Source organism: Lynx rufus, unplaced genomic scaffold (assembly GCF_022079265.1).
Source record: "Lynx rufus isolate CCGP_SWC_20201006 ecotype Redwood Valley unplaced genomic scaffold, mLynRuf1.p SCAF_18, whole genome shotgun sequence".
In the NCBI taxonomy this organism is placed as follows: Eukaryota; Metazoa; Chordata; class Mammalia; order Carnivora; family Felidae; genus Lynx; species Lynx rufus.
Genome location: NW_025814832.1, coordinates 27,224,028 through 27,237,476, shown reverse-complemented (window position 1 = coordinate 27,237,476; position 13,449 = coordinate 27,224,028). Strand labels below are relative to the sequence as shown.

Sequence of the window (13,449 nt, the reverse complement as noted above, 5' to 3'; positions counted from 1 at the left end):
ATGACTCAGTCATTCAGAGCTATGACCATCCCCATTCTTCCTAGGGAGCACAGTTTGGTCACAGCATTCCCTACCACAACCTCCAACGTTAGACAATAGGCACTCCTCTCCCAAGAGGCTGCTGACACTGGTACTTGATGAGTCCCTAATAGCGTGGTAAAGAGAGTGCCCCAGACCCTCCTAGGGAATGGCTACGTGGGCTTTGTGACCTTATGACTATATCCATTTCAGCATTTCTATTTCTCTCTGCACCTTCTGATCCCTCCCTTCTCAACTGTGTGGGCCGTGGCCCTAGATAAATCTGTACCGGTTACCTACTGTTATGTAACATTACCTAAAAATTTAGTAGCTCAGAGTGACACTCAAATTTATTTTCTCTGTTTCTGTGGATCCAAAATCCAGGTACGGCCCACCCAGGCTCTCCATTTCATAGGGTTTCACAAGTCTGCACTCAAAGTGCTGGCTGGCACTAAGGTCTCATCTAGGTATGGTCTGGGGAAGAATCCACTTCCACGTTCACTTATGTGGTCATTGGCAGGATTCAATTCTTCACAGTCCACAGGAGGGAGGACCTCACTTCCTTGCTGGTCGTCGAATGAGACTGCGCTCAGTTCTTTGCTGCAAGGATCTCTCCCACATAGCGCCTGGCTTTATCAAAGCCAGCGAGAGAGGGAGAAAGAGTTGGCATTAACATGAAAATCACAATCATTTGTAACTCAGTCACTCGATGTTGTCATATCCTGTGGATAGAAGCAAGTTACTCAAGGGGAGGAAATTACATGAGACTCTGAACACCAAGAGGCTGAAATTATTGGGCCACCTTGGAGGCTTCCTACTAGAACCATTACATAATTGAGTGAAGGAATCCAAACACATACATAGTAAGATTTCCTTATATAAAATGTGAAAACATTTAAAACTAAACTCTATTGTTTCGGGGTTATACCTAGGTAATAAAACTATAAAGAAAATAGATGAAATGGTTACTTGAGAAATCAGCATAGTAGCCATCTATAAGATGGAAGGAGAATTATGACCAAGAAAAGACATAGGAAGAGCCATCTTGAGAGCAGTGTTCTATTTCTCGACTCAAGTGTTGTGCATAGAGACGATTTGCTCCATAATGACTTGTATTTATATGTTTTACACGGTTTAGTATATGTATGTTTTCCACAATATGAAATTTTTTTGAAAACCAGGAGGAACTCAATTTCTTACTCTGTTTATGTTATTACAAATGATGAGCTTAAATGAAAGTTGGTTACCCTACCATGAAAGTAATTGGTAATAGCTATCATAAACCTTGGTACTTTGTTAGGACAGGTCTGATCTAGTGATACCTGCATCAACATTAGCATGTGCCAAGCTAAGTGGAGGACACAACAGAAATTATACTATATATTATCATTTGTTTGGAGTTCTAGATCAAAACAATGTGACGGTGAGAAATGTATTGAGACGGCAATTGCCTCTGGTACCAGGGAGTTTACTAAATGACAAGTGGGGACTTTTTGGTCTAAGGGCATGTTCTTCTTCTTGATAAACGTGGGGATTACATGGATGTGCATCAGTCTTTGAAAACGTATCGCACTGGATGAATACAGTCAGGATTTGTGCATTCCAATGTGTGTACATTTCACCTAAAATTTATAGTAAATCGTAAAAGTAAGTTAGAAATGGTGACTACAATTATTTATGAATAAAATCTATGTCTTTACTAAACTGTCATCTTGGCTAATTTGCCTAAAACACAACTCTTTACTTAAATTACACTACTATTCCCACCTTTGATGTAACCGTTTCATACTTTATTACAGTTGTGTGTGTGTGTGTGTGTGTGTGTGTGTGTGTGTGTGTGTGTGTAATCTTTTCAGTTAACTGTAAATACCTGGGTAGGAGACTCCACATCACACCTGTAATGCCAGTAACTGTCAATGTGTGTATCTCAACAAATCCACTCAACATATAGGCTTTAAAACCTGGCAGTAATTTGAGAGAGGCACTTCCCCAATGCTAAAATGAACAGAACAAAGTAGTAGGTCTCTAAGTGTGGTCTTCCCGGATGTGTCTCAACCATATGTAATAAGTCTTTCAAAAGATTTGCTGTGTGCTATGTTGGACTATCACAAAATGGAGAATAAGCAGAAATAGTAACTAAAAGAACCCGAACTGACTACAATCCATTCACATTTGAAATAGATCCAAAAACTGTTTGCTGTAGATTTGCCAGTGAAAGGTAAATCCTCAGGAGAGGAACTTGCTGAGTATTCAAACTTGGGTTTTTTTTTTTTTTTCCAGAATTGATGCAGAATAATTTTATTAAGAATAAGATAAGAAACAGGGAGAAGATGGAGGCGTAGGAGTACGCTGGGCTCACCTCGTCCTGCCGATCACTTAGATTCCACCCACACCTGCCTAAATAACCCAGTAAACCACCAGAAGACTAGCAGAATGGACTCTCTGGAGCCAAGCATAGACAAGAGGCCCACGGAAGAGGGTAGGAAGGGCGGAGAGGCGGTGCGGGCTACAAGGACTGGCGGGAGGTAGCCGGGGCGGTGGAGGGGAAGCCCGCCCGGCAAGGCAGAGCCCCCGAGTCTGGCTTGCAAAAGCGGAGGGGCCGGACTGTGTGAGTTCTGACAGCCAGCGGGACTTAACATCCGGCATGTCATAAGTCAACAGCTCTGCTCGGAGAGAGTTAGGGCGAGAGGACACCGGGAGGGAGAGGTGTTGAGCCCTGGAAGACAAGAGCTCAGCTCGGCGGGGAACAAAGGCGCTGGCCAGCGCCATCTCCCTCTCCCATCCCCCAGCCAAAACCCCAAAGGGAACCAGTTCACCGAACTTGCTTGCACTGCACAAACACCCAACGCTGTGCTTGTGTGGATCCATCCCTCGGACGGGTCGGCCTCCCTCCCTGGTGCTGCAGGGCCCCTCCCTCAGGGGACCACCGACGGCAAAGCGAGCTGAGCCCGCCCCTCCCACCCCCGTGCACCTTGCGGATCCACCCCGGTTAATACGCCAGATCCCATGAAAGCAGCACCACAAGCCTGGCAGTGTGCAAGTAGCCCACACAGGGGCCACTCCACTCCACTGTGAGTCCTGCCCCTGGGCGAGGGGAAGATAAGGTACACACCAGTCTGACTGTGGCCCCAGCGGTGGGCTGGGGACACACATCTGGTCTGGCTGCGGCCCCGCCCACCAACACAAGTTACTCCAGACAGCACAGGGGAAGTGCCCTGCAGTTCCGCACCACCCCAGGGACTATCCAAAATGACGAAACGGAAGAATTCTCCTCAAAAGAAACTCCAGGAAGTAGCGACAGCTAACGAATTGATCAAAAACGATTTAAGCAACATAACGGAACAAGAATTTAGAATAACAGTCCTAAAATTCATCGTTGGGCTTGAAAAAAGTGTAGAGGACAGCAGAGAATCTATTGCTACAGAGATCAAGGGACGAAGAAATAGTCAGGAGGAGCTAAAAAAAATGCTATAAATGAGGTGCAAAATAAAAGGGAGGCGACCACAGCCCGGATTGAATAGGCAGAGGAGAGAACAGGTGAATTAGAAGATAAAATTATGGAAAAAGAGGAAGCTGAGAAAAAGAGATAAAAAAATCCAGGAGTGTGAGGGGAGAATTAGAGAACTAAGTGATGCAATAAAACGCAACAATATCCGTATACTAGGAATTCCAGAAGAGGAAGACAGAGAGAAAGGGGCTGAAGGTGTACTTGAAGAAATCATAGCTGAGAACATCCCTGATCTGGGGAAGGAAAAAGGCACTGAAATCCGAGAGGCACAGAGAACTCACTTCAGACGTAACTTGAATCGATCTTCTGCACGACATATCATAGTGAAACTGGCAAAATACAAGGAGAAAGAGAAAATTCTGAAAGCAGCTAGGGATAAACACGCTCTAACATATAAAGGGAGACCGGTAAGACTAGTGACAGACCTATCTACTGAAACTTGGCAGGCCAGAAAGGAATGGCAGGAAATCTTCAATGTGAGGAACACAAAAAAATCTGCAGCCGAGAATCCTTTATCCGGCAAGTCTGTCATTCAGAATAGAAGGAGAAGTAAACGTCTTCCCAAACAAACAAAAACGGAAGGAATTCATCACCACTAAACCAGCCCTACAAGAGATCCTAAGGGGGATTCTGTGAGTGAAATGTTCAAGGACCACAAAGTACCAGAGATGTCACTACAAGCATGAAACCTACAGACATCACGATGACCCTAAACCCATATCTTTCTATAATAACACTAAATGTCAATGGACTAAATGCTCCAACCAAAAGACATAGGGTATCAGAATGGATAAAAACAACAAAACAAAACAAAACAAAACTAAACTAAACAAGACCCATCTATTTGCTGTCTACAAGAGACTCATTTTAGACCTGAGGAGATCTTCAGATTGAAAGTGAGGGGATGGAGAACTATCTATCATGCTACTGGAAGTCAAAAGAAAGCTGGAGTAGCCATACTTACATCAGACAAACTAGACTTTAAATTAAAGGCCGTAACAAGAGACGAAGAAGGGCATTATGTAATAATTTCAGGGTCTATCCATCAGGAAGAGCTAACAATTATAAATGTCTATGCACTGAATATGGGAGCCCCCAAATATATAAAACAATTAATCACAAACATAAGCAACTTTATTGATAAGAATGTGGTCATTGCAGGGGACTTTAACACTCCACTTACAGGAACGGAGAGATCATCTAGACACAGGACCAATAAAGAAACAAGGGCCCTGAATGATACACTGGATCAGATGGACTTAAGAGATATATTTAGAACTCTGCATCCCAAAGCAACAGAATATACTTTCTTCTCAAATGCACATGGGACATTCTCCAAGATAGATCACATGCTGGCTCACAAAACAGCCCTTCATAAGTATAAAAGAATTGAGATCATACCGTGCACACTTTCAGACCACAATGCTATGAAGCTTGAAATCAACCACAGGAAAAAGTCTGGAAGACCTCCAAAAGCACGGGGGTTAAAGAACACCTTACTAAAGAATGAATGGGTCAACCAGGCAATCAGAGAAGAAATTAAAAACTATACGGAAACAAACGAAAATGAAAATACAACAATCCAAACGCTTTGGGATACAGCGAAGGCAGTCCTGAGACGAAAATACATCGCAATCCAGGCCTATCTCAAGAAACGAGAAAAATCCCAAATACAAAATCTAACAGCACACCTAAAGGAAACAGAAGCAGAACAGCAAAGACACCCCAAACCCAGCAGAAGAAGAGAAATAATAAAGATCACAGCAGAAATAAACAATATAGAATCTAAAAAGACTGTACAGCAGATCAATGTAACCAAGAGTTGGTTTTTTGAAAAAATAAACAAAATTGATAAACCTCTAGCCAGGCTTCTCAAAAAGAAAAGGGAGATAATCCAAATAGACAAAATCGTGAATGAAAATGGAATTATTACAACCAATCCTCAGAAATACAAGCAATCATCAGGGAATACTATGAAAAATACTATGTCCTGCCAACACACTGGACAACCTGGAGGAAATGGACAAATTCCTAAGCACCCACACACTTCCCAAACTCAAACAGGAAGAAATAGAAAACTTGAACAGACCCATAACCAGCAAAGAAATTGAATCAGCTATCAAAAATCTCCCAACAAACAAGAGTCCAGGACCAGATGCCTACCCAGGGGAATTCTACCAGACATTCAAAGCAGAGATAATACCTGTCCTTCTCAACCTAGTCCAAAACATAGAAAGGGAAGGAAAACTTCCAGCATTACTTTGATTCCTAAACCAGACAGAGATCCAGCAAAAAAAAAAAAAAAAAAAAGAAAACTACAGGCCAATATCCCTGATGAATATGGATGCAAAAATTGTCAATAAGATACTAGCAAATCGAATTCAACAGCATATGAAAAGAATTATTCACCATGATCAAGTGGGATTCATTCCTGGGCTGCAGGGCTGATTTAACATTTGCAAATCAATCAATGTGACACATCACATTAATAAAAGAAAAGATAAGAACCATATGACCCTGTCCATCGATGCAGAAAAAGTATTTGACAAAATTCAGCATCCTTTCTTAATTAAAAACCGTCGAGAAAGTCGGGATAGAAGGAGCATACTTAAACATCATAAAAGCCATCTATGAAAAGCCCACAGCTAATATCATCCTCAATGGGGAAACACTGAGAGCTTTCCCCCTGTGATCAGGAACACGACAGGGATGTCCACTCTCACCACTCTTGTTTAACATAGTGTTGGAAGTGCTAGCATCAGCAATCAGACAACAAAAGGAAACATCAAACATCAAAATTGGCAAAGAGGAAGTCAAGCCTTCACTTCTTGCAGATGACACGATATTATACATGGAAAACCCGAAAGACTCCACCAAAAGTCTGCTAGGACTGATACATGAATTCAGCAAAGTCGCAGGATACAAACTCAATGTACAGAAATCAGTTGCATTCTTATACACTAATAATGAAGCAACAGAAAGACAAATAAAGAAACTCATCCCATTCACAATTGCACCAAGAAGCATAAAATACCTAGGAATAAACCTAAACAAACATGTAAAAGATCTGTATGCTGAAAACTATAGAAAGCTTACGAAGGAAATTGAAGAAGATATCAAGAAATGGAAAAACATTCCTTGCTCTTGGATTGAAAGAATAAATATTGTTAAAATGTCAATACTACCCAAAGCTATGTACACATTCAATGGAATCCCAATCAAAATTGCACCAGCATTCTTCTCGAAGCTAGAACAAGCAATCCTCAAATGTGTATGCAACCACAAAAGACCCCGAATAGCCAAAGTAATTTTGAAGAAGAAGACCAAAGCGGGAGGCATCACAATCCCAGACTTTAGCCTCTACTACAAAGCTATAATCATCAAGACAGCACGGTATTGGCACAAAAACAGACACACAGACCAGTGGAATAGAATAGAAACCCCAGAATTAGACCCACAAAAGTATGGCCAACTAATCTTTGACAAAGCAGGAAAGAATATCCAACGGAAAAAAGACAGTCTCTTTAACAAATGGTGCCGGGAGAACTTGACAGCAACATGCAGAAGGATGAAACTAGACCACTTTCTTACACCATTCACAAAAATAAACTCAAAATGGATGAAGGACCAGAATGTGAGACAGGACACCATCAAACCCCTAGAGGAGAAAGCAGGAGAACACCTCTCTGACCTCAGCCGCAGAAATTTCTTACTTGACACATCCCCAAAGGCAAGGGAATTAAAAGCAAAAATGAACTATTGGGACCTCATGAAGATAAAAAGCTTCTGCACTGCAAAGGAAACAATCAACAAAACTAAAAGGCAACCAACGGAATGGGAAAAGATATTTGCAAATGACATATCGGACAAAGGGCTAGTATCCAAAATCTATAAAGAGCTCACCAAACTCCACACCCGAAAAGGAAATAATCCAGTGAAGAAATGGGCAGAAAACATGAATAGACACTTCTCTAAAGAAGACACCCAGATGGCCAACAGACACATGAAAAGATGCTCAACGTCGCTCCTCATGAGGGAAACACAATCAAAACCGCACTGAGATACTACCTCACGCCAGTCAGAGTGGCAAAAAGGAACAAATCGGGAAACTATAGATGCTGGCGAGGATGTGGGGAAACGGGAACCCTCTTGCACTCTTGGTGGGAACGCAAACTGGTGCAGCCTCTCTGGAAAACAGTGTGGAGGTTCCTCAGAAAATTAAAAATAGATCTACCCTATGACCCAGCAATAGCACTGCTAGGAATTTACCCAAGGGATACAGGAGTGCTGATGCACAGGGGCACTTGTACCCCAATGTTGATAGCAGCACTTTCTTTTTTTTTTTTTTTTTTTAATATATATATGAAGTTTATTGACAAATTGGTTTCCATACAACACCCAGTGCTCATCCCAACAGGTGCCCTCCTCAATACCCATTACCCACCCGCCCCTCCCTCCCACCCCCCATCAACCCTCAGTTTGTTCTCAGTTTTTAACAGTCTCTTATGCTTTGGATCTCTCCCACTCTAACGTCCTTTTTTTTTTTTTTTTTCCTTCCCCTCCCCCATGGGTTCCTGTTAAGTTTCTCAGGATCCACATAAGAGTGAAACCATATGGCATCTGTCTTTCTCTGTATGGCTTATTTCACTTAGCATCACACTCTCCAGTTCCATCCACGTTGCTACAAAAGGCCATATTTCATTTTTTCTCATTGCCACGTAGTATTCCATTGTGTATATAAACCACAATTTCTTTATCCATTCATCAGTTGATGGACATTTAGGCTCTTTCCATAATTTGGCTATTGTTGACAGTGCTGATAGCAGCACTTTCAACAATAGCCAAATTATGGAAAGAGCCTTTAAATGTCCACCAACTGATGAAAGGATAAAGAAATTATGGTTTGTATACACAATGGAATACTACGTGGCAATGAGAAAGAACGAAATATGCCTTTTTGTGGCAACATGGATGGAACTGGAGAGTATTAGGCTAAGTGAAAAGAGTGTTATGCTAAGTGAAATAAGTCATACAAAGACAGATACCGTATGTTTTCACTCTTATGTGGATCCTGAGAAACTTACCAGAAGACCATGGGGGAGGGGAAGGGAAAAAAAAAAAAAGGTTAGAGAGGGAGGGAGCCAAAAGATAAGAGACTCTTAAAAACTGAGAACAAACTGAGGGTTGATGGGGGGGGGGAGGTGTGGGAGGGAGGGGTGGGTTCGTGATGGGTATTGAGGGGGGCACCTGTTGGGATGAGCACTGGGTGTTGGATGGAAACCAATTTGACAACAAATTTCATATTAAGAAAAGAATAAGAAACAAAAATAAAGCAATGTCTTCCACAAGATAAGAGCATCTGGAGAAATAAAAACAAACATACATGACACCAAGGTTAACACTTCACGAACTATGAAGCATGGCAGTGATGGGAACCATACAGATAATTGTCTGCCACGGTTGTAGGGTAGAGGACATGATCCAAGGTAGAAACATCCAACAAAATCCAGTCCAGTGGCTAGAAATCAGCAACGTCATATAAATATACAGCTGTCCCCTTTGCTCAAAACTGCCCCACAAAAGAGGGCCTTTTCTTCTTGTCACACGCAGATCATTACTCATGCCACTGACCATTGGAAGAAATGCACCACCAAAAATAGGACTGCCCTTATCCCACCTGCTAGGGGATACAGGAGGGAGAGTACGAAATGTAATTGCAAATGCCACCTATCACGTGACAGCCCACGGTGGAGGAAGATGAGGAGAAAGTGGTCAGGAAGATGCCAGTGGGTGTGAATCAGGAGGAAACACAGACCAGGGAGAATTCATCACATCGAGAAAAGAAATTTTGTTTCCCACAAGTTTAAACCATTACATGCACAAACATTATTGTGTAATCTGATAATTAGTTAATATTAGGTAAACAAACACAAGGAAGATGTGTTGACAACTCACCATGGACGGGCAGTATATAAGAGGCCATGGCACGAGGAGACGTCAGACTCAAGCCCCTCACTCTCCTGGAAACCATCCCAGAACCTCCACCCTCTGACACCATGGTCAACTCCTGTTGTGGCTCCGTCTGCTCTGACCAGGGCTGTGGCCAGGAGACTTGTTGCCGCCCCAGCTGCTGCCAGACCACCTGCTGCAGGACCACCTGCTGTCGCCCCAGCTGCTGTGGCTCCAGCTGCTGCCAGCCTTGCTGCCGCCCCACCTGCTGCCAGACCACCTGCTGCAGGACCACTTGCTGCCGCCCCAGCTGCTGTGGTTCCAGCTGCTGTGGTTCCAGCTGCTGCCGCCCCAGCTGCTGCATCTCTAGCTGCTGCCGCCCCTGCTGCGGGGGTTCCAGCTGCTGTGGCTCCAGCTGCTGCCAGCCTTGCTGCCGCCCCACCTGCTGCCAGACCACCTGCTGCAGGACCACCTGCTGCCGCCCCACCTGCTGTGGTTCCAGCTGCTGTGGTTCCAGCTGCTGCCGCCCCACCTGCTGTGTGTCCAGCTGCTGCCGCCCCTGCTGTGGGGGCTCCAGCGGCTGTGGCTCGAATTGCTGTGGCTCCAGCTGCTGCCAGCCTTGCTGCCGCCCCACCTGCTGCCAGACCACCTGCTGCCGGACCACCTGCTGCCGCCCCACCTGCTGTGTGTCCAGCTGCTGCCGCCCCAGCTGTTGCTAGACCCCCTGCCACCACCCACCAACCTGCTCTAGTGGCTCTTGCTGCTGCTGAGTGCCCTGACCTGCACCCTGCTCTTTTCATCAGCCAATCTCCTTCATGTCGTCCAACTGGGAGCTGAATCATGTGAGGCCAACTGTAAAACCTCAGTTCCCAGTGATTTTTCAACTGGTTGGCCTTGGAATATACCTCCCTACCGCCCACTCCCTCCTCACCTCCTTGTTACTAACTCCACCCCAAATCACTACAAAGATTGTATTATCTGATATATGTTAACATGCCATTCTGATTGATGTATCAGCTACTGCCAGATTTTCTCATATGGAGACGTTTCTGTATGTCAAATAAATCTTGATTTTCCAGGCATAAATATAAGAAATCGTGTCTCATTCTTTTTCCTTCTTCAACGGTCACCCTTAGCTGTCAGGTCTTCTACTATTCTCTGCACAACGAGCAGATCATAGCAGGCGATTTCAGGATTTTCACCTCTATCACCTCGGCGCTTCCCACGCTAACAGAGTAGGATGGTGGCTTGCAGCAAGCACCTGGAACTCTGCGGAGGGCTCGGTCTACGTGAAGAAACGTATATCACAGGACAGAGCAGGGAAGGCAAGTGCCTGGGAGAAGCGTTCGAAAGGTGGCCAGTAGTTGGTGGATAAGTGCTCTAGCCTCTTGCCCCTGGAGTGGGCGTGTGAGACCAGAGGGCCTCGGTAGCACTGAACGAACCCCCGATGCCCACAGGACTCACCTGCTCTTGAAATCAACCTGGATTGGTTTCCACCCTTCCCTGGATCACTTCACAGTATCCCTAGAGCACTACTTGGCACCACTTCCCAGACAATCTACTTGCTCTCAAGCCTCTGTTTTGAGCTCCGACCCTGAGGTCGACCTGACACCAGTGTTCCAAGTCTCAGGAACAGTGCCTTCAAACATGTCCCTATGATATGAACGGTCACTGGGTGACACCGTGGGCTCTCGACCTTATTCTCCGCTGAACCACTGAATCTTTTCATAGGATGCTGTTGCTTCTCACAGCTTGTGCACACTTGGTTTTAGACTTCCTGTGTCCAATTCCTGAAAGATCATGTATCCCGAGGGACAGGAGACACTCCCACGAATAAAACAGCTCACCATGTTAGGAAGTGTCTCTCTCAAGGAGGCTATGCTTGAGGCGGACCGCACCAAACTGCGATTCTCACGTTGCATTCAAAACACCAGAGCCTACAGCGGGTATTCCTGCATCAGTACTGCATAAGGAAGGAGGTGCTCTCAGGAGACCCAGTGCAAAGCGGAGTCAGCACAGGGTAGTAAAAGAAGCTAAGACAAAGGGTGCTTTCAGTTCAACTCCACCCCCGTATTCTGACCCACAGATGAAGGGTGTGTACTGGGCCACGGACTTGCTCATCTTAGTGGAAAAAGCGGTTGGGCCTTTGTGCTCCTACGTCACCTATCGCTACCTGTCCACATCCTTTGGTGAGTGGAAAGGATGGAGAGCAAGAACTCCAGGTGTCCCCCACCCTAGAGCCTGAGACAGTTACCTGCAGATAGTGCGTGGTCAGTGTGAACCACGCGTAGCCCACACTCGCACTACCTTGTGGATGGCGGCATGTATGGCAAAGAGAATCAGAATGGGATATCGTATACCTACTCCTGCTTCTGCCCATATCTATGCATTTCTCTCAGTAACCTTGCTCCGGGTCGTTTGCCACAGTTTCTATAAAAACCTAGAAGATGAGAGTTAATGGGCAGCTTCTGCACTCCTTTAGCTGACTTGCCTGGTATAGTGACCATGGTCTCCATTCCTGAGAGTTCTGAACCCATGGTTCCTGTGTCCTCTTCAGACTACAACTACTTGTCCATCTGCACGAATGTCCCTGTAGATCGCCTAAACATGTAATATGCTAAGCATATTCCTTGTGGCTCCCATAGCTCCTATGTCTAGGCACTAGAAGTCCAAAAGGATAAGGTGGCAGCCGGAGGTTAATTCCACACAGAACTTTACCATGTCCCTTCCAGGTAGCTTTCCTGTCTTAGAGCCGAGACCTCTAGATGTTCACAGCCTACGATTATGGTAGAAGGTGGCACAAATTCCCCCCAGTGGATCACTGAGATGAAGGTAGTGAGGAACCTTCTCCTTTAACTCTGACATTAGATCAAGGTGTTTAAATAGGAACCATGAACGATTGTACGTATCCAGTAGTGAGTTCAGCTCAGATCTCATCCGACAGCCTGCAAACACATGAGTATTCCTGTTTCTGCTGAACCAATGGCCATAGATTCCTTGAGTAAGGATGAAAGAAATTCTATGATATATACTTGTGCAGCCCTTCATCCTAGACGACTGGCCTCTTCATTTCTAGGTTAATGGTTTCTAGGTCTACTAATAGCCTGACTCTGTACACTCTGCCAGGGATCATGACTTTCCATTGGTTCACGGTCTCAGCCTTTGTTCTTTTATTCTTGTTCCTTTAATTGCATGCACACACCTATACACACACACACACACACACACACACACACACACACACTCTCTCTCTCTCTCTCTCTCTCTTTTATAAAGGTGTATCTGAGTTGTCTGCCTATATCCTATATGAGGGACATCATGCTTTATTATCCATATTGATAGATCCCTGAGGGTCACATATCATTCTGTCCCCTTTGTCATTCCAACCTTGTTGGCAATCACATAATTATACCCACATTACTTCCTACAATTAAGTCCTGCACATGACTCAGTCATTCAGAGCTATGACCATCCCCATTCTTCCTAGGGAGCACAGTTTGGTCACAGCATTCCCTACCACAACCTCCAACGTTAGACAATAGGCACTCCTCTCCCAAGAGGCCGCTGACACCGGTACTTGATGATTCCCTAATAGCGTGGTAAAGAGAGTGCCCCAGACCCTCCTAGGGAATGGCTACGTGGGCTTTGTGGCCTTGTGACTATATCCATTTTAGCATTTCTATTTCTTGGCACCTTTCGATGCCTCCCTTCTCACCTGTGTGTGCCGTGGTCCTAGATAAATCTATACTGGTTACCTACTGTTATGTAACATTACCCCCAAATTTAGCAGCTTATAGTGACATTTATTTTCTCTATTTCTGCGGATCCAAATCCAGGTATGGCCCACCCAGACTCTCCATTTCATAGGGTTTCACATGGCTGCACTCAAGGTGCTGGCTAGCACTGGGGTCTCATCTGAGGTCTCGCCTGGGGAAGACTCTACTTCCAACTACATTTATGCGGCAGGATTCAGA

General features: G+C 44.7%; 1 protein-coding gene across 3 annotated transcripts; it reads left to right on the top strand.

Moving 5' to 3' along the window:
• LOC124513075 (keratin-associated protein 4-2-like) lies at positions 1-10,194 on the top strand. 3 transcript variants are annotated; one of them, XM_047080813.1, is made up of 2 exons: positions 1-8; positions 9,714-10,194. In XM_047080813.1, the coding sequence occupies exons 1-2, from the start codon at positions 1-3 to the stop codon at positions 10,192-10,194; spliced, it is 489 nt and encodes a 162-aa protein (XP_046936769.1). The 3 variants fall into 3 exon arrangements, with proteins under 3 accessions (XP_046936769.1, XP_046936768.1, XP_046936767.1); XM_047080812.1 differs by lacking the exon at positions 1-8 and adding an exon at positions 7,764-7,771; XM_047080811.1 differs by lacking the exon at positions 1-8 and having other exon boundaries at positions 9,583-10,194.
• The last annotated feature ends 3,255 nt before the right edge of the window (positions 10,195-13,449 follow it).

Bases quoted from the DNA above. Each gene is read 5' to 3' on its own strand.
- LOC124513075 (XM_047080811.1), top strand. From the start codon at position 9,583: ATGGTCAACTCCTGTTGTGGCTCCGTCTGCTCTGACCAGGGCTGTGGC.